Below are 24116 nucleotides of genomic sequence, written 5' to 3' on the forward strand. Positions count from 1 at the left end.
ATGTGTGAAGGTGAGGAGGGGAGAATCATCCTGTAGGTGTCAGGCCGGTGGCTATGGATTGCTAGACTTCTCCCATAAGCTGAAAAGTATTGGGCAGAGACTAAATATCATAGAATCATAGAACTGGCAGGGACCTCGAGAGGTCATCTAGTCCAGTCCCCTGCTCTCAAGACAGGACTAAGTATTATCTAGACCATCCCCAACAGGTGTTTGTCCAACCTGCTCTTAAAAATCCCCAGTGGTGGAGATTCCACAACCTCCCTGGGCAATTTATTCCAGTGCTTCACCACCCTGACAGTTAAGAAGTTGTTCCTAACATCCAACCTAAACCTCCCTTGCTCCAATTTAAGCCCATTGCTTCTTGTCCAATCCTCAGAGGTTAACGAGAACAATTTTTTTCCCCTCCTCCTTCTAACAACCTTTTATGTACTTGAAAACCGTTCTCATGTCCCCGCTCAGTCTTCTCTTCCCCAGACTAAACAAACCCAGTTCTTTCAATCTTCCCTTATAGGTCATGTTTTCTAGACCTTTAATCATTTTTGTTGCTCTTCTCTGGACTGTCTCCACAGCCTTCCTGAAATGTGGCACCCTGAACTGGAATACAGATGAGGCCTTATCTGCATGGAGTAGAGCAGAAGAATTAGTTCTCGTGTCTTGCTTACAACACTCCTGCTAATACAGCCCAGAATGATGTTTGCTTTTTTTGCAACAGCGTTACACTGTTGACTCATATTTAGCGTGTGATCCACTATGGCCCCCAGATCCCTTTCTGCAGTACTCCTTCCTAGGCAGTCAATTCCCATTGTGTATCTGTGCAACTGATTGTTCCTTCCTAAATAGAGTACTTTGCATTTATCCTTATTGAATTTCATTCTATTTACTTCAGACCATATCTCCAGTTTGTCCAGATCATTTTGAACTTTAATCCTATCCTTCAAAGCACTTGCAACCCCTCCCAGTTTGGTATTGTCTGCAAACTTTACAAGTGTGCTCTCTATGCCATGATCTAAATCACTGATGAAGATATTGAACAGAACCGATCCCTATGGGACCCCACTCGTTATTCCCTTCCAGCATGACTGTGAAACACTGAGAATTGCTCTCTGGGAACGGTTTTCCAACCAATTCCACACTCACCTTATAGTAGCTCCATCTAGGTTGTGTTTCCCTAGTTTGTTTATGAGACAGTCATGCAAGACAGTATCAAAAGCTTTACTAAAGTCAAGATATACCACGTCTACCACTCCCCCCTCCCCCATCCACAAGGCTTGTTAGCTTTCTTTGACAGGGTATCAGGTTGGTTTGACATGATTTGTTCTTGACCAATCCATGCTGACTGTTACTTATCACCTTATTATCTTCTAGGTGTTTGCAAATTGATTTCTTATTTGCTACATTATCTTTCCAGGTACAGAGTTAAGATAACTGGTCCCAGGTTGTCCTTATTTCCCTTTTTATAGATTATCACTATATGTGCCCTTTTCCAGTCTCTTGGAATCTCTCCCGTCTTCCATGACTTTTCAAAGATAATTGCTAATGCCTCAGATATCCCCTCAGTCAGCTCCTTGAGTATTCTAGGATGCATTTCATCAGGCCCTGGTGATTTGAAGACATCTAACTTGTCTAAGTAATTTTTTACTTGTTCTTGCCCTATTTTAGACTCTAATCCTACCTCATTTTCACTGGCATTCACTATGTTAGATGTCCAATCGCCACCAGCCTTCTTGGTGAAAACCGAAACAAAGAAGACATTAGGCACCTCTGCCATTTCCACATTTTCTGTTATTGTCTTCCCCCCATCACTGAGTAACGGGCCTACTCTGTCCTTGGTCTTCCTCTTGCTTCTAATGTATTTGTAGAATGTTTTCTTGTTACCCTTTATGGCTCTAGCTAGTTTGTTCTCGTTTTGTGCCTTGGCTTTTCTAGTTTTGTCCCTTCATACTTGTGTTATTTGTGTATATTCATCCTTTGTCATTTGACAGAGTTTCCACTTTTTGTGGGATTTTTTTTTTGAGTTTTAAATAATTGATGATCTCCTGGTTAAGCCAGGGTGGTCTCTTGCCATACTTCCGTCTTTCCTACACGGTGGGACAGTTTGCTCTTGTGCCCTTAATAATGTCTCTTTGAAAAACTGCCAACTATCTTTAGTTGTTTTTCCCTTTAAACTTGCTTCACATGGGATTTTACCTACCAACTCCCTGAGTTTACTGAAGTCTGCCTTCTTGAAATCCATTGTCTCTATTTTGCTGTACTCCCTTCTACCCTTCCTTAGAATGGCAAACTATGATTTCATGATCACTTTCACCCAAGCTGCCTTCCACTTTCAAATTCTCAACCAGTTCCTCCCTATCTGTCAAAATCAAATCTAGAACAGCCTCTCCCCAGTAGCATTCTCCACCTTCTGGAATAAAAAATTGTCCCCAATACATTCCAAGAACTTGTTGGATAATCTGTGCCCTGCTGTGTTATTTTCCCAACAGATGTCTGGGTAGTTGAAGTCCCCCATCACCACCAAGTCTTGTGTTTTGGATGATTTTATTAGTTGTTTAAAAAAAGCCTCATCCACCTCTTCTCCCTGGTTAGGTGGTCTGTAGTCAACCCTTACCGTGACATCACCCTTGTTTTTCACCCCATTTATCCTTACCCAGAGATTTTCAACAAGTCTGTCTCCTATTTCCATCTCAACCTCAGTCCAAGTGTATATATTTTTAATATATAAGGCAAGACCTCCTCCCTTTTTCCCCTGCCTGTCCTTCCTGAGCAAGCTGTACCCTTCTATACCAATATCCCAGTCATTTGGATCATCCCACCAAGTCCCTGTGATGCCAACTATGTTATAGTTGCATTTATTTACTAGCATTTTGAGTTCTTCCTGCTTATTCCCCATACTTCTAGAATATCAGGGTTGGAAGGGACCTCAGGAGGTCATCTAGTCCAACCCCCTGCTCAAAGCAGGACCAACACCAACTAAATCATCCCAGCCAGGGCTTTGTCAAGCCTAACCTTAAAAACCTCTAAGGAAGGAGATTCCACCACCTCCCTAGGTAACCCATTCCAGTGCTTCACCACCCTCCTAGTGAAAACATTTTTCCTAATAACCAACCTAAACTTTCCCCACTGCAACTTGAGACCATTACTCCTTGTTCTGTCACCAGGTACCACTGAGAACAGTCTAGATCCATCCTCTTTGGAACCCCCTTTCAGGTAGTTGAAAGCAGCTATCAAATCCCCCCTCATTCTTCTCTTCTGCAAACTAAACAATCCCAGTTCCCTCAGCCTCTCCTCATAAGTCATGTGCTCCAGCCCCCTAATCATTTTTGTTGCCCTCCGCTGGACTCTTTCCAATTTATCCACATCCTTCTTGTAGCGTGGGACACAGTACTCTAGATGAGGCCTCACCAATGCCGAATAGAGGGGAATGATCACGTCCCTAGATCTGCTGGCAATGCCCCTACTTATACAGACAAAAATGCCATTAGCCTTCTTGGCAACAAGGGCACACTTTCGACTCATATCCAGCTTCTCGTCCACTGTGACCCCTAGGTCCTTTTCTGCAGAACTGCTGCCTAGCCATTCGGTCCTTAGTCTGTAGCAGTGCATGGGATTCTTCCGTCCTAAGTGCAGGACTCTGCACTTGTCCTTGTTGAACCTCATCAGATTTCTTTTGGCCCAATCCTCTAATTTGTCTAGGTCCCTCTGTATCCTATCTACCACTCCTCCCAGTTTAGTGTTGTCTGCAAACTTGCTGCAGGTGCAGTCCATGCCATCCTGGAGATATTGAACAAAACCAGCCCCAGGACCGACCCTTGGGGCACTCCGCTTGATACCGGCTGCTATCTAGACATGGAGCCATTGATCACTACCCGTTGAGCCCGACGATCTAGACAGCTTTCTGTCCACCTTATAGTCCATTCATCCAGCCCATACTTCTTTAACTTGCTGGCAAGAATACTGTGGGAGACCGTATCAAAAGCTTTGCTAAAGTCAAGGAATAACACGTCCACTGCTTTCCCCATATCAACAGAGCCAGTTCTCTCATCATAGAAGGCAATTAGGTTGGTCAGGCATGATTTGCCCTTGGTGAATCCATGCTGACTGTTCCTGATAATCTTCCTCTCCTCTAAGTGCTTCAGAATTGATTCCTTGAGGACCTGCTCCATGATTTTTTCAGGGACTGAGGTGAAGCTGACTGGCCTGTAGTTCCCCAGATCCTCCTTCTTCCCTTTTTTAAAGATGGGCACTACATTAGCCTTTTTCCAGTCATCCGGGACCTCCCCCGATCGCCATGAGTTTTCAAAGATAATAGCCAATGGCTCTGCAATCACATCCGCCAACTCCTTTAGCACCCTCGGATGCAGCGCATCCGGCCCCAGGGACTTGTGCTCGTCCAGCTTTTCTAAATAGTTCTGAACCACTTCTTTCTCCACAGAGGGCTGGTCACCTCCTCCCCAAAACAGCAGAACTAAAATTCATTTGCAAATTTAACACCATTAATCTGGGCTTGAATAGGGACTGGGAGTGGCTGGCTCATTACAGAAGCAGCTTTTCCTCTCTTGGAATTGACACCTCCTCATCTATTATTGGGAGTGGACTACATCCACCCTGATCGAATTGGCCCTGTCAACACTGGTTCTCCACTTGTGAAGTAACTCCCTGCTCTCCATGTGTCAGTATATAATGCCTGCATCTGTAACTTTCACTCTATGCATCCGAAGAAGTGAGGTTTTTACTCACGAAAGCTTATGCCCAAATAAATCTGTTAGTCTTTAAGGTGCCACCAGACTCTTTGTTGTTTTTGTAGATACAGATTAACACGGCTACCCCCTGATACTCCTCCCCATACTGTGCTGCCCAGTGCAGCAGTCTGGGAGCTGACCTTGTCTGTGAAGACAGAAGCAAAAAAATCATTGAGTACATTAGCTTTCTCCACATCCTCTGTCACTAGGTTGCCTCCCTCATTCAGCATTTCCTTGACTTTCTTCTTGTTGCTAACATACCTGAAAAAACCCTTCTTGCTACTCTTAACATCTCTTGCTAGCTGCAATTCCAAGTGTGATTTGGCCTTCCTGATTTCACTCCTGCATGCCTGAGCAATATTTTTATACTCCTCCCTGGTCATTTGTCCAGTTTTCCACTTCTTGTAAGCTTCTTTTTTGCGTTTAAGATCAGCAAGGATTTCACTGTTAAGCCAAGCTGGTCGCCTGCCATATTTGCTATTCTTTCTACACAGAGGGATGGTTTGTTCCTGCAACCTCAATAAGGATTTTTTAAAATACAGCCAACTCTCCTGGACTCCTTCCCCCCTCATGTTATTCTCCCAGGGGACCTTGCCCATCAGTTCCCTGAGGGAGTCATACAAAGTCATACTTCTCACATTAGTATACAGATAATCTAAGATACTTATTTGATTACCCACCCCCTGCCCAGTTCTGTCTTGTCTCTGCTCTAACAGCACATGCTCCCCCCAGATTCTTACCCTTCTCCCAGGTCTCCATGGTTTTGACTTACCTGTGGGCTTTGGTCACTTGCCCCTGTTGAACCTAGTTTAAAGCCCTCCTCACTAGGTTAGCCAGTCTGTAGCCAAATATGCTCGTCCCCTTCCTCAATAGTTGGACCCCATCTCTGTTGATCAGTCCTTCTTCCTGGAACAGCATCCCGTGGTCAAGGAAGCTGAAGCCCTCCTGGCGACACCATCCTCACAGCCAGGCATTCACCTCCAGGATGCATCTGTCTCTGCCGAAGCCCCTACCCTTGACTGGAAGGATCAAAGAGAACACCACCCACGCTCCCAACTCCCTCATCCTTATTCCCAGAGCCCTGTAGTCCCTTCTGATCTGCTGAGGGTCATACTTTGCAGTATCATTAGTGCCCACATGGATGAGTAGCATGGGGTAGTAGTCAGAGGGCCGGATGATCCTCAACAATCCCTCCATAACATCTCGAATACGGGACCCTGGTAGGCAGCATACCTCCCAGGATGCCATGTCAGGGCTACAGATGGGTGTCTCCATCCCCCTCAGAAGAGAGTCTCCAACCACCATTACCCTACATTTCCTCCTGGGAGTGGTGGCTGTGATCCTCCCAGCCTTGGGGGTACATGGCTCCTCCTCTGTGGTGATTCCTCATCTCTCGTTGCCAGGGCAGCATGACAGTTTTCCATCACCATGGTGGGTGGGTGGGGAGTAGAGGTGGAGCACTGCCTGCTGCCAGAAGTAACCAGCAGCCAGTGTCCTCCCTGTACCAGAGCCATATCCTCCTCTCCCAGTGGAGAGACAGCAGTCTGCTCTAGCTGGATAGCGCCCTGAGCCTGGGATGTCTCCATATCTGCCACCTCCTTCCTGAGAGATTCCCCCAGCAGGCACCTCTCACACTGGATGGTTCCCCTAGCCTGGCTTTCTGAGAGTGGGAAATGCAGGCAACAGTGTCTGCAAATCCACACCAGGATCTGGGTAGAACCCAACCAGGGGTGCTTATCTGTCTGGATACAGGTGCAGCGCATCTAGGTACGGTGGCCACATGGGGGCTTTAATCCAAAGCTCTTTGATGCATGTGAGGTAACTTGCAGGATGCAATAATGCCCACATGCAGCCTGGTCTGTTTTCAGTTTGCATTGTAGAAACACAGAGCACTACACGTACAACATTCTCTAGGTGTTTTTGTAAAACCCTGTGAATTATTTCTTATTTAAAAGGTTTTTCTGTTTCATAATAAAAACTATTTACAAGCTACCCATTAGGAGGCCTGATTGCATCTAACTCAGGGTTTGTCTTCAGGGGGCAATTGAAAACAGGTAGCTGCATTTACTAAGGCTATATCTACACTAGCCCATTTATCAGTAAAATGTTATGTTGGTCAGGGGAGGGGGAGAGAAATCAGCCCTCACCAACACAAGTTTCACTGAGAAAAGCGCCGGTGTGGACAGCGCTACCTCACCCAGAGACTCTTTCAGTCTGAAATTGATTCATTCCCAATGAATCAAGCTCACCACTCCCCCCAAAATGTTCCTCTGCACCCCCCAGACATTTGAGGGTTCAGGTCAGTCCTGCCCAGCAGGGCTTGGGGAGAGAGCACCACCTCCAGCCCCCACAACTCATCTCAGCAGCCCACCCAGTCTGGTTGGGGGGGGGGCACCAAAAATTGCAGCATCACTGCAGAAGAGACATTATCTGCCCCATCCCAGCCTTAAGAGGTTGCCTCACAGCCATGGACTCCAGGAGCAGGCAGCAGCTGGCCAAGGAGACACCGCAACTCTGCTCCTCCACCACCACCCCCAACACTTGAGCAGCAGGGCCAAACAGAAGGCACAAACGGGGGGGCACGTGGCACACCCCCCCACCTCCTATGTGTCTGCTCTGAATGCAGGTGAGCAGTGAGGTTTTTTCCCTCCATACTATTTTGCAAAGCCCCTGTGCAGTGTCTATGGACCCCTGGGGCCCACAGACCCCAGTGTGAGAACAGCTGGTTTGGGCAGTGGGACATGTTCCCTTCTAGATGGCCTGGCTCTAATCAGGCCCCAGGGTGGGGGGGGGAAATGGGACCTTGTTCCTCAAGGGGCTACTAGACAGTGAGAAGGTAAAGATAAAAAAATTCAAAGTGGGAGAGGAGAAGGTGAAAAGGGTGCAACCCCCCTTTCCTCTCTCTCCATTTTCCCTTACCATGGCAAGGAGAGAACCCAGGAGTCCTGGCTCCCAGCCCCCCCCATCCCATAATCCCCAGACCCCACTCCCCTCCCAGAGCCAGGGAGGGAACCCAGGAGTCCTGGCTCCCAGCCCCCCTGCTCTAACCCACCAGCCCCCACTCCCCTCCCAGAGCCAGGGAGGGAACCCAGGAGTCCTGGCTCCCAGCCACTAGACCATGTTCCAGTATTGCACCCCTAGATTCCTCCATCCTCTATACGAGTCCCAGAGGGATCCTTGTCCCCAAAGGAGAATCCCCCACACACACACAGGTCTAGCGCCCCCTGCCTGCCTGGCCTCCACCCAGCCAGGCTGCACTGGGGTGAATAACGAGCCCAGGGACAGCGCAAGGTGACGAGCAGATTCATGTTTATTGGTAGGTTTTTAACTCCCCATGGAGGGGGCGGAGCCATCAGGGAAGGGGAGGAGCTACTTGAACTTGATGGACTTGACCCTGAAGTCTCCCTCCACTGAGAAGAATTCAACAGCCTCCAGCCCCAGCCTGTTGGGGAATTTCAGCTGCTGCTCCCCCAGCAGCGCCACCGTCAGCTCCTGGGCATTGAAGGAGATGCAGACCTGGGGGAGGAGCCAGAGGGTGAGGGGTGGAGCCAGAGACACCTGCTCCCTACAGGGTTAAATATCATCCCAACCTTACACCCCCCACCCCCCTCACATCCCAAGCAGGACTGGAGACATCCCCACTAGCAATAGACTCATCTGCTCAAGATGGGGTGGCTGCAGTCTTCCCCACACAGTGCCCTGCCTCCTCCCCCTCGTTCAGCTGACCCCAGCAAACGGGAGCTGTGATTTTCCCCCACAGTGCCCCACAGTCCCCCAGAGATGAAAGAAGGCTGCCCTCAAAGAGAGGGATCTACCCTCACCCCACAATGCCCTGCCCCCCCGCCCATCTCACATCATGAACAGGAGCTGTGATCTTCCCCCAAACAATGCCCATCACCCCACCCTAGCTAGGAGAGAAGAGGGCTGTGTTTGCTACCAAGGAGCTCAAGATTCACACACACACACACACACACAATCAGTCCACCCCACAGAGGGAGAGCTGGGATCTCCCGCCAGGCAGTGCCCCCCTCACCTTGGTGTCCTGCCCCGGCTGGAAGGGGAAGTCCGGCTCCTGCTGCTCCTCCCCCCACTCCCCACCCTGCAGCGAGTTGCCGATGATGATGCGGGCGTCCCCGTGGCTCTCGAACCGGGGGTCGAAGTGAAGGGCCAGGTCTGAGCCAGCCCGGCCCATGTTCAGGGCAAAGCTGGAGGGGAGAGAGACAGGCTGGGACCCCCTGCCTGGGCCAGGCAGCTTCCCCAGGGGCCAGCGGGGATCCCACCCCAGGGCCCCCCCACAAACAGGGACAGCTACTTGCTTTGCATTGTGGGAAGCCTCCAGCCACCCCTGTGCCATGCAGAGCATCATGGGAAATTCCTCATCATCCCCTGCTGCCCTGCACCATGGGAAAATCTCCCAGAATTCCCTCTGCTCAATTTATTGCACTGGTGGAAGCTTCCCAGCATCCTCTGGGACAGTGCTGCATCATGGAGCCCCCTGCAGTGACATGCGTTGCATCATGGGAATTCTCCAGCATCCCCTGCTGTCACCCCCACAGGCTCTGGGTCACAGGCAGGTCTCCCAGAATCCCCTGGACTAAAGCCACAGCCCTGCTGCCTTGTGGGAAAGTTTCCCACCATCCTCAGCAGCAGGGTCACCTGCTGGGCATCACCTGGGAGCTTCCCACATTGCACCAGCCTATGCTCAGCTTTCCCAGCATCCCCTCTGCTGCCCTCCGGCCCCTTCCCAGGGTGGAGAGGAGCATCAACGGGCCCAATGCAGCCCCAGTCCCCCTGCAGCCCAGGCCCCCCAGTCTGTGGGGCTCTGTCCCACTGAGCTCATCCCATGCAGGGGCTGAGAGCCAGCCCCACAGAAGGGGCTGGGGCCATAGACACCTCAGGGGTCAGTCCTGGGGAGACCAGCCCCCCATCCCATGGGGGAGTCCACTGGTACACACCCCATCCCCACAGCTCCCCCTGAAAGGGGTCAGCAGAGGCAGGGGACCCTGGAGGATTCAGGGGGGGCTGAGGATGCAGATCCAGGACTGAGATGCCTTCAGGGAGATGTATGGGTCCCAGAGACTCCCCCACTGTGCTGTTGGGGGGCAGGGGAACCCCAGCATTGCCCCCCAGGGATCAAGTTAATCCTTCCTTCCTCACACCCATCAGCCCAGACTCACCTCTTGGCATCTGGCGGCACCATCCCCTTCACGGCGATGCACTCACCGGGCTGGACCTTCAAGTGGGTCAGAACCATCCCCTGGGGGTGGGGGAAAGGTGAGCACCCCCAGTGACTCCCCCACCACCCCTCCCCACAGGGGGCAGAGACCCCAATCCAGCCCTAGGGCAGGGACTGGCTGGCTCAGGGGGACCAGGAATAGGGCCTGTCCCCTCTAGGGGGCACTAGATAGGGGAGCAGACAAGGAAGATGAATTTCACACACGGTTGCAGGTGACAAAGCTGTGACCTCTCCAGCCCACTACACCTGCCCCCCACAACATGACCCTCTCAGCCCTAGAGGATCCAATCACCATCCCCCAATCTCAGGGATCTCACAGCTTCCCAGTCACCAGGTGGGGCTTGGCTACCAGGAGACAGACTCAACTCCCCAATACAGACAGGGGGCACAACTAGGGGTCAACCAGCCCCTCCCCCCCAGCCCAGGGAGAGGAATTAAAGATACCCCCAGTACCCAGCAACCCCCTGCCATCAGGCCTCCAGCCCCACATAGCAACTAATCTTTTCCCACAGCTCTCATCTTACCCCCAGAGAACCAGCCTTAACACCCCTCTGCTTCCACAACTCACACACTCCATTAGAACTACTCCAGACACAACACCCAGTTCCAACCACCATAGGGGCTTAGCCCAACCATGAGCTTTAAATAGCTGGGACACCCCCCTTGGGACCAATCAGGCATCCCAAGCCCTAAAGAACTGACCAATCAGAGAGGAGAGAGGTGTGGCCAGGGGAACCTTGAGACCCAGCTGTCTGGGTGGGCTGGGCCAATCACAGCGGAGCTAATATTCTGGATAGGGAAGAGCAGAAAAGACCAATGTATTAGACAGATGGTGTCTAGGGCCCGGACCCCTTTCGTTCCCTGGCCAATCAGAAACGAAGCCTTTTGCAAACTGATGAAGAAACTACAATTGCCAGCATTCCTAGCTCCCAACTCCCAGCCTGCCTTGGGAGCTACTTGCTTATAAAAAGGACACAAATGGGGCTGGTTTCACTATATTGCTGTGTGCAGTTGTATGCAGTTGTGTGGCTGGAGGGGTATGTGCTGTCTGGTCTTTCTTTTAGCTGGAAGATACAGGAGAGTCCCCTGACCTGGAAAGGGGTTAGGATTTGAGGGGTAGGGTCCTTTTAGGCTTATTCTTGTTATTTAACTTTTGTCACTTTTAGTTTTTTTTCCTAAGAATGCTTTAACTTTCCAATGTGTCTTGATGAGTGTCTTTAATACCCATGTCTGGGGGGTACTTTAACTGAGGGATTGCTGCAGACAGGTGTATTACAGTAGGGCTTAAGGCTAGGATGCCTGGGTTCTCTCCCTAACTCTGGGAGTGGAGTGGGGTCTAGTGGTTAGAGTGTGGGGGGGGAGGTTGGGAGCCAGGATGCCTGGGTTCTCTCCCTGTCTCTGGGAGGGGAGTGGGGTTGGGTGGGTTAGAGCAGGGGGAGCTGGGAGCTAGGACACCTGGGTTCTCTCCCCAGCTCTGGGAAGGGAATGGGGGCTAGTGGGTTAGAGGAGAGCACATGTGGGGGGTCAGGACTCCTGGGTTCTATTCCCATCTGAGCTTGCACGACCTGCCATGCTGTGCAGAGACAGTCCATGCCCTGAGTTGCTGTTAATCTGAGTAAAACAGATGGTTAAAGGGGGACTGATCCCTAGGGTGTGGGGGATGATCTGACCCCCGGTTTTGTGCAAGTAGCAAACAAGAGTGTGTGGGAATAATGGGGGAAGTTCTGGGGTTCTGGCTGAGCATGAACAGCCTGGAGTGGAGGGGCAGTATCTGAACACAGGTACGTCTACACGGCAATGAGACCCCCTGGCTGGCCTGGGTCAGCTGACTGGGGTGTGGGCTGGGGGCTATAAGATTGCAGTGTAGATGTTCAGGCTTGGGCTAGACCTGGGCTCAAACCCTGCAGGGTGGGCCTGGCTCTAGCCCGAGCCCCAATGTCTACACACGTGTAGCTCCGAGCCCAAGCGAATCGACCCGGGCACTCTAATTCGGTGCAGCGGGTTGGCACTGCAGTGTAGACGTAACCCTTAGTGACCTTGGAGAAATTCTACCTAGGGGAGGAGCCAGTAGTTTTCTTCCATGTAGCTGGAGCAGGACTTAAACCCCCCTGCCCCAGCAGTATGGGAAAGGCAGGGGCATCGAGCAGAATGGGCTGGGAATTTTGACCCCCAAAAGTTAGTGGAAACTGAAACTTTCAGCCAGAAGGGGGCAGGGTCTGTCCCAGGAGCCTCTCTCTGGTTTTACACAGAGGACTTGGAAAGGGATAACCTCAATCCCGGTGTAGAATAGCGAAGTTTTCTTGAAATCTGAAATGTTTCTGTGATGGGAAAACCATTTTGGGCCCATCCCTAGTCACCAGGTTCTGATGCCCGTTCCTGACCCACTTGACAGTCTCAAGGGTGGTGACTTAAAGATCACACAATGGTGCATTCCCTTGGGAGATCTTAAAACAGCAGCCACCTTTGTCAAGTATCTTCTTCCCCCCCCCCCCCCCCCCCGCCCCCTGTGCGTTCATTTCTCCATCTGCAAAATGGAACATTTATACAGTCAGTGGAAGGCCCAGGGATAGAACCTAAGAGTCCTAGCTCCCAGCCGCCCCGCCCCTCCCCTCCCTGAGCTGGGGTGAGAACCCAGGAATCATGGCTCCTCCTCCTCCCCTCCCCACTCTAACCCACTAGACTCCTCTAAGTGGAGACCAGAAATCATGTTCAACTCAGCACCATACATGTCACAAGGAGGGGGAGGGGGAGGGAAACTAGTCAGTTTATTTCAACTAGGTCTACTAACAACTAGGCTGAGACCATATGAAAACTCATCTCACTTTGTGATGGTGAAATAGTGAAACCGTGTTTCCTAATATCCAACCTGGACCTCCCCCACTGCAACTTGAGACCATTGCTCCTTGTTCTGTCATCTGCCACCACCGAGAACAGCCGAGCTCCATCCTCTTTGGAACACCCCCCCCCCCCCTCTCGGGCAGTTGAAGGCAGCTATCAAATCCTCCCTCACTCTTCTCTTCTGCAGACTAAACAATCCCAGTTCCCTCAGCCTCTCCTCATAAGTCATGTGTTCCAGACCCCTAATCATTTTTGTTGCCCTCCGCTGGACTCTTTCCAATATTTCCACATCCTTCTTGTAGTGTGGGGCCCAAAACTGGACACAGTACTCCAGACGAGGCCTCACCAATGTCGAATAGAGGGGAACGATCACGTTCCTCGATCTGCTGGCAATGCCCCTACTTATACAGCCCAAAATGCCGTTAGCCTTCTTGGCAACAAGAGCACGCTGTCGACTCATATCCAGCTTCTCGTCCACTGTGACCCCTAGGTCCTTTTCTGCAGAACTGCTACCTAGCCATTCGGTCCCTAGTCTGTAGCAGTGCAGGGGATTCTTCCGTCCTAAGCGCAGGACTCTGCACTTGTCCTTGTTGAACCTCATCAGGTTTCTTTTGGCCCAATCCTCCAATTTGTCTAGGTCCCTCTGTATCTGATCCCTACCCTCTAGTTTATCTACCACTCCTCCCAGTTGAGTGTCATCTGCAAACTTGCTGAGAGCGCAGTCCACACCATCCTCCAGATCATTAATAAAGATATTGAACAAAACCGGCCCCAGGACCGACCCTTGGGGCACTCCGCTTGAAACCGGCTGCCAATTAGACATGGAGCCATTGATCACTACCCGTTGAGCCCGACGATCTAGCCAGCTTTCTATCCACCTTACAGTCCATTCATCCAGCCCATACTACTTTAACTTGGCGGCAAGAATACTGTGGGAGACCGTATCAAAAGCTTTGCTAAAGTCAAGGAATAACACATCCACTGCTCTCCCCTCATCCACAGAGCCAGTTATCTCATCATAGAAGGCAATTAGGTTAGTCAGGCACGACTTCCCCTTTGTGAATCCATGCTGACTGTTCCTGATCACTTTCCTCTCCTCTAAATGTTTCATAATTGATTCCTTGAGGATCTGCTCCATGATTTTTCCAGGGACTGAGGTGAGGCTGACTGGCCTGTAGTTCCCCGGATCCTCCTTCTTCCCTCTTTTAAAGATGGGCACTACATTAGCCTTTTTCCAGTCATCCGGGACCTCCCCCGATCGCCATGAGTTTTCAAAGATAATGGCCAATGGCTCCGCAATCACATCCGCCAACTCCTTTAGCACCCTTGGATGCAGTGCATCCGGCCCCATGGACTTGTGCTCATCCAGTTTTTCTAAATAGTCCCGAACCACTTCTTTCTCCACAGAGGGCTGGTCACCTCCTCCCCATGCTGTACTGCCCAGTGCAGCAGTCTGGGAGCTGACCTTGTTCGTGAAGACAGAGGCAAAAAATGTATTGAGTACATTAGCTTTTTCCACACCCTCTGTCACTAGGTTGCCTCCCTCATTCAGTAAGGGGCCCACACTTTCCTTGACTTTCTTCTTGTTGCTAAGAAGAAACATTTAACTATCACCCTGGTAACTGCTGGATGGTGAACAAGTGTGCATTAGGCCATCTGACGGGAAGATGACACTGTTTAAGGGACAGCTGGAAGCAGCAGGAAAAGTTCAGAACATCATAGCTGCATGTTGTGTTCCACCCACTAGCTGTGAGAGCAAAGGGACAAGCTTAACAGCTGGGAGGCAGAGTAGCCATAGAAAACAGTAACACCTGGGGGACCTGCGTCAGGGATGCCAAATGTTAATAATTTGAGCCCCATGCCTGTACACGTGTGGTTGTTAGCCCGTGGAATGGGGTGTTGGGATAGATACAATGAAAGCATTGGGGTATTGTGCATGGGTGGTGGATGTGGAATATTCCCTCTGTGCTTTTGTAAAACCCTGTGAATTATTCCACCTTTATTTAAAAGATTTTCGGAGGGCTTGTTCCATAATAAAAACCATTTACAATCCGTCCATGAGTCCTTAGTGCATTTAACTCAGTATTACACCCCTAGATTCCCCCATCCACTGCATGAATTCTGGAAGGATCTGTGTCCCTAAAGGAGAATCCCCACCACCACACACCCTGGTCTAGCACCCCCTGCCTGCCCAGCCTCCACCCAGCCAGTTCCCTGGGCCAGGTCCCCAATCCCAGCTCCCAGGCTGCACTGGGGTGAATAACTAGCCCAGGGACAGCACAGGGTGATGAGGAGATTCATGTTTACTGGTAGGTTTTAGCTCCCCATGGAGGGGGAGAAGACATCAGGGAAAGGGAGGAACTACTTGAACTTGATGGACTTGACCCTGAGGTTTTCCTCTCCCCCATCTGACTTAGGACTGGAGATACCACCCTAGAAAGAAACAGATTTATCTGCCAGAGATGGGGTAGCTGTGATCTTCCCCACACAGTGCCCTGCCCCCTCCCCCCTGCTCAGTTGACCCCAGCAAAGGGGAGCTGCAATGTTCCCCAGACAGTGCCCCACAGTTCCCCAGAGATGAGAGAAAGGTGGAAGCTGCCCTCAGAGACACTGTGGGAGTCCTGCCCCCAAAACATGTGGTCTCCCCCCAACTCCCTACAGGAGAATCCCCAGTTTCCAGCTGCCCATCCATTTGCCCCTGCTCCATCCTTTGTCCCTTTCCTGGGCTAACAAATCAGCTGGGCCTCCACCTCACCTCTGGGTGTGGGAGCTGGCTGGCTCTTGCAGAGGGTGGACCCCACTGCTGTCAAGTTAAAAATGTCTGGCCATTGTCAGGCCCAGGCAGTCACATCGGGCCATCTAGGGGTTCCTAGAGCAGCAGAGGGCAAACTTTTTGGCCCGAGGGCCGCATCTGGAAATAGAAATTCTATGGCAGGCCCTGAATGCTCATGAAGTTGGGGTTGGAGCATGAGAGGGGGTAAGGGCTCTGGCTGGGGTGCAGGCTCTGGGGTGGGGACAGAAATTTGGAGTTCAAGGTGTGGGAGGGGGCTCGAGGGTGGGGCGGGCTCTGGCTACGGGTGCGGGTTCTGGGGTGAGGCTGGGAATGATGGTTTGGGGGTACAAGAGGGTGCTCAGGGCTGGGACTGAGGGTGGGAGGGGGATCAGGGCTGAGGCAGGGGGTTGGAGCATGGAGTGGGGTGGCTCAGGGGTGCAGGCTCGGGGCAGTGCTTAGCTCAAGCAGCTCCTGGAAGCAGGGGCGGCTCCAGGCACCAGCGCTCCAAGCACGTGCCTGGGCGGCGCCTGACGGTCGGTGTCGGGGCGGCAGTCAGGCTGCCTTCAGCGGCATGCCTGCGGGAGGTCCGCTGGTCCCACGGCTTCGGCGGCAATTCGGCAGCAGGTACGCTGAAGGCGCGGGACCTGCAGACCTCCCGCAGGCACGCCACTGAATCCGCGATGCCAGTGGATCTCCCATAGGCATGCCGCCGAAGGCAGCCTGCCTGCCATGCTTGGGGCGGCGAAATACATAGAGCCACCCCTACCTGGAAGCAGCGGCATGTCCCCCCCTCCGGCTCCTACGTGGAGCCACGGCTAGCGGCTCTGTGCACTGCCCCATCCACAGGTGCCATCCCTGGAGCTCTCATTGGCCATGGTTCCCCCTTCTCTAGCGTCTCCACGTCACGTCGCCCCTCCCTGCTTACTGAGGTGCTTCTCCCCACCCCTTCCCTGTCCCGGGGCCCCATACGGCCCCTCTCGCCTGCCCTTATCTCTGTGACTCCTGGAGCCCCTCGAACCCCTGAACCCAATGAATGGGTGCTCTGGCCCCCAAGGCAGGGCCAGATTCATCTTTTGTGGGCCCCACCACCACTCGGCCTCTTTCCCCCTCCCCCCCCGAGGCCCTGCCCACTGCTTGTATGGGGAGAGGAGCGGGAGGCGGTAGGGCCTCAGGGAGGACAACGGGGCCCGTTCTGAGTGTGGCCCCGGCACCTCTGTAAACCTGGTCCTGCCTCAAGATCTTCCTCTCTATGGGCGAGAGGCCCCATATGGCGCCTCCAACCGCCTCATCCTCCCATCTCTGTAGCCCCCAAGATCCATGTGTCCCCTTTAGCGCCCCTCCCCCCCCATACACCGGCACAGCGGGGGTGGCATTCAGGACAGCTCCGCCCTCCCAAATCTCGCAGGAACAGTCCTGTGACCAGTTCGCCCATCCGCAGGGAGTCCATGCCCCTCACAACAATGATGGTCCACCCCAGAGTTTAATGTTGCCCCTGTTCAAGATGGAGGCCACAGCCAGCGATCTATTCGCCCCTCACAAAAATGGTGACTCCAGCTCGGCCCATGGTGCATGATGGGCTGAACGAGCCCTTACACAGTGCACTATGGGCCAAAACACCCCCACATTGCAGGTGGGGGGCAGGGCAGTGACTTCTGTGCCCTCCACGAGGAACTCCAGGTTCCCTCTCTCTGAACAGACCCTCATCATGGAGATCCCCTGCACACACGGCGGCTCCCGGCTGAACCGGGAAATGGCCTCCCCAAAGCAGCCACTCAGCTCCTCACCCAGCACCCCCAGCACCCCAGTGCTCCCCTGCCCCAGCATAACTCCCCTTCCCCCCATGCAGAGAGAGGCAGAATCAGATAGAGAGGGGCAGCGAGCGGGTAGAGAGCACACAAGGCCATCAAATCCACACAGGGCTGCAGGGGTTGGCTCCCTCTGAGAGTGGGAAAGAGCAAAATCTGTGGCTTGGTCAGAGCACATGCTGGGATGCTACAGAAACCAGGCCTCAGGGACATGGGGTGCGATGGACACCATGTGCGTAGGAACTGGGCCGCAGGGAACTGAGACATCTCAGGGGACACCAGTGATGAGGGTGGTTGGCATGAGGGACACGGGGCCTCAGAGTAACTAGGGTTACCATACGTCCGGTTTTTCCTGGACATGTCCGGCTTTTCGGCAATCAAACCCCCGTCCGGGGGGAATTGCCAAAAAGCCGAACATGTCCGGGAAAATGCCGGCCGGGCACTTCCCCTCCCGGGCTCCGGCAGCGCAGGGTCCAGAGGCATGGGGGCTGCCCGAAGCCGGTAGCGCTGGGGCAGCTCGGCTCTTAAACAGAGCCGAAGAGTCAGGGGAGGAGCAGAGCCGCCGGAGCCTGGGAGGGGAAGTGCCCGGCCGGGGGCGCAGGGTGCGGAGGCATAGGGGCTGCCCGAAGCCTGAGCGCTACTGGCTTCACGGTTTGCCGGGCAGCCTCCAGACCCTGCACCCCCGGCTGGGCGCTTCCCCTCCCAGGCTCCAGCTGCGCTGGGGAAGCGCCGGCCGGGGGTGCAGGGTCAGGGGGCTGCCCAGCAAACCATGAAGCCGGTAGTGCTCGGACAGCCCTTTTCGCGTGGCTGAGAGGGAGGAGGGGGCGGGGATGGGGGTGGGGGAATGGGCAGGGCCAGGGCCTGTGGAGGGTCCTCTTTTTTTATTTGCTAAATATGACAACCCCAGAGTAACCCCAGGTGCCATGGAAAGCTGGTGTCTGGGAACCAGGGCCACAGAGAGTCCAGGCTTCAGGCAAACTGAGCCACAGGGAAACCAGACCTGACGGAGCCTGGACCACCAGGAAGGTCAGCACCTGGGAAACCGGGCCTCAAAGAAACCGGGTGTCGTGGAAACCGGGCCTGAGAGAAAACAGGTGCCATGGAAACCAGGCCTCACGAAATCTGGGTGCCATGGACACCAGGCATCAGAATTACTGGGCACCATAGAAACCAGGCTGTACAGAAACTGGGCCTGTGAAACCAGGCTTCAGGGACAACAAGCCTCCCAGAAACAGCCCCACAAATAAGCCGGGTGCCATGGAAATGAGACCTCAGGGAAAACAGTCTGTGCAGAAACCAGGTTCCAACAACAACAGGCCTGTGGGAAATTGGGTGCCATGGAAACCCAGCCTCAGAGAGATCCAGGTGCCATGGAAACCAGGCTGAACACAACCCAGGCCTCAGGAAAATGGGCACCATAGAAACCAGGTGTCAGGGAAAGAGGACAGCAGAGAATAATATTGCCCCAAAAGGCCAGTGAGAAACCAGGCCCCAGGGAAAGCAGCTCATGGAGTCAGTGGCCAGACCAGGGCCGGCTCCAGGCACCAGCTGAGCAAGCTGGTGCTTGGGGCAGCAGATTGTTCGAGGTGGGCGTTCTGCCCAATCCTAGGGCGGCACGGCCGCTTGTTTGTTTGTTCTTGTTCCGCTCCGGCCGCCCTGTACGGGTGATTTTATAGGACAGTGGTTCTCAACCAGGGGTCCAGGGCCCCCTGGGGCTGTGAGCAGGTTTCAGGGAGTCCTCCAAGTAGGGCCAGCATTAGACTCGCTGGGGCCCAGGGCAGAAAGCCAAGGCTCCACCGCATGGGTCTTAAGCCTGGGTCCCTGAGCCCTGCCATCCGGGGCTGAAGCCAAAGCCTGAGCAACTTAGGTTTGTGGCAGCCCCCATGGCATAGGGCCCCAGGCAATACCCTTGCTTGCTACCCTTGGGCCGTGGAGCTTTTATAGCATGTTGGGGGACCTCAGAAAGAAAAAGGTTGAGAACCCCAGTATAGAACATGGGCTGGTTGGGCAGACCCTGTCCGGGGAGCTGGTGCGGCAGCCCTGGCTGGGAATGGGCAGCCCGCAAGGAGCATTTTGTTTCCATGTAGGGGAGTGGAATATCCTGCTTTGGGTTTATGTTTCTTTGCCGTGTTGAGTCTGGCTTTGCTGAATATTTATAAACACCCCATGCTCGATTCTCATGTTGTTGACACCAGTGTAAACCAGAGTAACTACAGAGTACACCACTTTGGATCCATATCATATAGACCTGATTGCCCGCTGTGTGACTCCAGTTTCACACCGGTCTAACTCCTCGGATTTCAGAGGACGCTGGCAGGTGTAAATCTGGAGTAAGGCAGTAGCGAATCAGGCCTGTGTTTGTGGCTGATCGCTGCTACGTGAAGGGGCCTGCAGATTCCTGGGGTTTGAAGCTTGTGTCTTGGTGTCGGAGCAGAACTTAACTCCCATCCCTGACCAGTTACCCCAGTGCAGCCTTCCCTAACCTGGTGCGCCCTGACATCAGGGTTTGGCTGACAGTTCCTGGGCTGGCTCACTTACCAGCTGGCAATGGGTGCTGTTATTAACACCTGGGCAGACTGAGTAGGAAACGCTACTCCACATGGCTTTGTTCTCCAGGAGGTTCTCACCTCTCTCAGAGGCAGCCTGGTGCTAGCTCCTCCAGCAGAGACCTGCTCCTCCCTGGACTCCCAAAGCTCCTCTGCCCCTTCTCTTCTTGTTTCTCCCTCTTTACACTTGGGCTGGCCCTCATTAGCGACAGCACCTGGGGGTGTGCCTCTGTGTAACTGCATTTCTCACAGCAGAGACAGGGCAGGGCTGGGTTTGCTGTCTGCAGGCAGGGAGGGCACTTAACCCCTTCCTGACTGTGTTTTGTAGACAGTGTCACACCAGGTGCTAGGGAAACCAGCCAACAGAAAAAACAGGTGCGATGAAACCACCCCATGGAGATACCAGGAGCCATGGATAACGGGCATCTCCAAAGCCATGTTGAAGAGAACTGGACCACAGGGAAGCCAGGCCATCGCAAAATCAGGCTGCACAAAGATCTTGGGCAGATACACTGGGCTGACAACAAAATCAGACTGGAGAGAAACTGGGGTAGACAGAAACCATGGTTCAAAGAAATCAGGTGCCATGGATGGCAGGGCCAAAGAAGAATGAAGCGCTCGAGAGGACAGGCCACGTAGGAATAAAATCAGATGAGGAGAAGGCCCCAGATACCAGGCCCCACAGAAAACTTGGCTGGACAACAAGTTACATTTTTAACTTATATTAAAAAGGCATCGATAGCTGCTGCATCACTGAGTTTTTCAATTAAAGCCTGGATACAACCTCTTTGTTTTGCATGAAAAATACAGCATCTCCTCCCTAAAGTTACAGCACTTCCTCTTTGGGCAGAGAGGCAAATTAACTAAAAATAGGTCTGTTATGAAATTTAGCGCCCAGTCTCAGACCTTATGTTTTAAAACTCTAATGGTCTTAATAACACAGGCTCTTCAAACTTCCCATATTGCTAAAACTCACCCAAGTTTTGTGCATGGCCTACGTGTGAATCATTTATTTTAGAGTTTATGGTCATTATGGCATTTTGAGGGGGAAGAAGAGAATCGTGGCCCAGCCTCCCCTGGGAGATTACTGTGCTTTCAGCCTTTTATTTGCACGGCCCCCTCCATCTGCAATCAACATTCCCCCAGCAGGAATATCAGGGTGGATGAAGCCATAAACCCTGCACCATGTCTCTCCCGACCCAGCCTAGGTGTGTGCAAAAGGCAAATCTAATATGAAATCAAAGCTGGGGCTGAACAGGAAATGCCTGATTGCATCTCCAAGCGACATCTCCCCAGCTGAGCTCCGGCACAAACTGGAAACTAACACATGTATCATGAGGATAATGGCAGATTCAGGGTGAGAGTGGAGCCTGTTGGCCGTTCCCAGCCCGGAGGAGAGAGGAGGAATTGGAGAGATGTCAGGAGCTTTCTTTGAAGCACACCAGATCCTGTAAGTAGGTGGCATCGTCTCAGTATTTCTCCCTCTATCTCTATGGCTTGCTGTTTCCACTCGAGGAAACAGATGCAGCTGGGAGTCTGGGAAGTGCAGTGATGAGGCAAGGTCTGGTGTGAGCGAACTCACCTTGGGGAATGTAGATGATTTTTAACCCAAATTTGATGCTTTTAAAAATTTGGTGTATTTCGAAACCCATGAAGCTTCTCTCAAAGCCCCTCAGTCCTCCAGCTCTACCAGCTCTTTCCCCCACTACTAAACTTCCTTCTATCTGCGGTTGTCTGGGGAGATCCTGCTACTTCAGAGACAGCAGATGGCTTCAGTCCCCAAACCCCAGAATTTTAAGCATTTCTCCTCCGCCACTTTTTTTTAATGCAAGAATCTTCCCGACTCTCTTCCTGGGGATGCAGGTTTCTCCAATTTCTCATTCTTGCCCCCGGGCACAAGGCTTAATTCACCTTTCTTTCCCCCAGGGGTCTGGGCTTCCCATCTTTCTCTTTTCTGAGATCCCCCACAATTTCTCTTCTTCATTACATCCTACTCTCTCTCCTTCTGGAAGACATTTGACTTAGGTTTTAAAGCTATGTCAACACAGCTACTTCGCTCAGCAGTGTGAAAAGTGTACACCCCAGACCAACATAGCTATGCCAGCAAAACCCCAGTATAGATGCAGCCATGTCGACGGCAGAGGTCTTCCATCAATATAAGTAGCTTTGTTCAGAGAGGTGGTGTTCTTATATTGAGCCAATCCTTATCCCGAAGTTACGGATCCGGCTTGCTGACTTCCCTTACCTACATTGTTCGACTTTTACTTCCTCTAGATAGTCAAGTTCGACCGTCTTCTCGGCGCTCCACTGTGAAGAGACATGAGAGGTGTAGAATAACTGGGAATCTCGTTCATCCATTCATTCACATAAGGTGGTGTTCCCGCACTGACAGAAAATCCCTTGTGTGTGACCCTGTCTGCACTATGGTGCTATGCCGGGATAGCGATGCCGACATACCTAAGCCGGTGTAGTCTCTGTAGTGTAGACATACCTGTAGACAGCAGGACATTCTGGCTAATTGATCCCCAAATGTAATTCTTACTGGGGAGTCATCACTGGGCGGGGGTGTTTTTAGGGGGGTCTCACGGGGATTTCTTCTATTCAAAATCTTTATCAATGATCTGAAGAAAACATGAAACCGTTGCCAGTAGAATGTGCAGACGATACGAAGACTGATGGGGAGGTGAATACTGGTGAAGACAGGTCACTGATGCAGACCAATGCAACTTACCCCCAAACTCCATACCACCAGCAATACAATACCTATCCTTAGCATGCCAGGGTCTTGGTACCGATTTTAAGATTCAAGATTCTCGATTCAGGTTTCTAGACCACACAGTTACGGTTCGTTAGTGGCCGGAGTCGGTGTCCAGGTGATCAGGCTGAACGTGGAGACGATTCTGGTGTCCTCCCGAGGCTCGATTTAGATCTGTTCGCCTGTCACTCTTATACCTGACTTCGACTATGCACTCATGTCCAAATGCCCTTATTAGGGTTGTTATTCAATTTTTCTGCTGGTCTTGGCTAATTTTCCTTGGGGCTATTATTTTGCAATTTTTACAGGGACTGTCCTAATTCCCTTTTGCAAGTTTTACCAGTACAGACCGGTTTTGCAGCCACAGCACAGGGGTTTTCCACTGTTCGTACATCAGTTATTGACCCCCCTTTGCTTCTTCACAATTTCTGGCTATTTGTACCAATTTTACTTCTAATTTTTAAACTAATGTGTGCTACGTTACTGATTGCTGGTAGATTGAGTCTGGTTTGGTTGTTAGTTTGCAGTCAAGGTACAATCACTTATTACTTTACTTTTACAACAGTAAGCAGATGACATGTTGGGGTTACGCTCCCTTTGTCACCATCTAGTGGGGTTGCCAAGCCTCCAGCATTGTACTGGGGTCTCCAGAAATTAAAGATTAATTAAAGATTATGTCATGTGATAAAACCTCCAGTAATACGTCCAACCAAAACTGGCAACCCTACATCTCATGTTCCCCTCTTCTCACGGAGACAGGTACAGCCAGAATTGGACAGGTGAGTGTACAGCACCCACCATGTGGGAACATCTAAGCTGATCCTGTACTTTGTTTTAACCCAGATTTGGGGCAATTCTCTGAAGTTGTGGCGGCCCCGTGAGGCCCTTGATCCTCCACCCATGCCCATTTCCACCATCAAAGAGGCTCTTGGTGCCTGGAGAGACATGTGGGTCACCCCTCTGCTACTTCATGGTTTAGACAGAAGTGGGGATTTATCTCAGTGATGGACCCTGGAGTTCAGGTGTGCCGAGGAGTGACACAAAGGGCAGAGTTAAGGTTGCTTGGGTGGCCTCAGCTGTGTAGTTCCAAACATACCACGGTTTGTTTCTTTCCTTGAGGACCGGGCTGTTTCCTGTTTTCAGTTGTTCTAAGGAGGGTGACATATAGTTGTTTGGGTGACCTTATCTGGGCATCTCCGGTGTTTATCTCCTCGAGCATAGCCATAACTTGCAATGTCGAGGTTTTCTCTGGTCTTTCCCTTCCTAAGCACAAAGCACAAACCACAAACAGCCCCAGCCCAGATCGGCAGTCCCAGCCAGTGACCCACCGGGCACCTGCTTGTGAGCAACAGAGCTGGCGGGTCCCAGGGTACTGCTGTAACCCTGGCAAAGTGTGTTGTGTGTCCCCCTGTAGCAGCTGGTCCATA

At 52.2% G+C, this 24116-nt stretch overlaps 2 protein-coding genes across 2 annotated transcripts in view; one reads left to right on the forward strand and one right to left on the reverse strand.

The window, feature by feature from the left end:
* Positions 1–24116, forward strand: part of LOC128847215 (uncharacterized) — an 80838-nt gene that overhangs the window by 51612 nt on the left and 5110 nt on the right. The window lies entirely within an intron of this gene.
* On the reverse strand, positions 8106–10549 carry LOC128847216 (galectin-1-like). Its single transcript, XM_054046584.1, has 4 exons — positions 10541–10549; positions 9914–9993; positions 8770–8941; positions 8106–8252 (listed from the first exon to the last, which is right to left on the reverse strand). Exons 1-4 carry the CDS (start codon positions 10547–10549, stop codon positions 8106–8108), a joined length of 408 nt encoding a protein of 135 aa, XP_053902559.1.

This window comes from Malaclemys terrapin, chromosome 13 (assembly GCF_027887155.1).
Source record: "Malaclemys terrapin pileata isolate rMalTer1 chromosome 13, rMalTer1.hap1, whole genome shotgun sequence".
In the NCBI taxonomy this organism is placed as follows: domain Eukaryota; kingdom Metazoa; phylum Chordata; order Testudines; family Emydidae; genus Malaclemys; species Malaclemys terrapin.

Coding starts and splice junctions, on each gene's coding strand:
- LOC128847216 (XM_054046584.1), bottom strand. Junction 8,942..9,913: donor GTGCCGCCAGATGCCAAGAG/GTGAGTCTGGGC, acceptor TCTCCCCTCCAG/CTTTGCCCTGAACATGGGCC. Junction 8,253..8,769: donor AGCCGGGGCAGGACACCAAG/GTGAGGGGGGCA, acceptor CTCCTCCCCCAG/GTCTGCATCTCCTTCAATGC.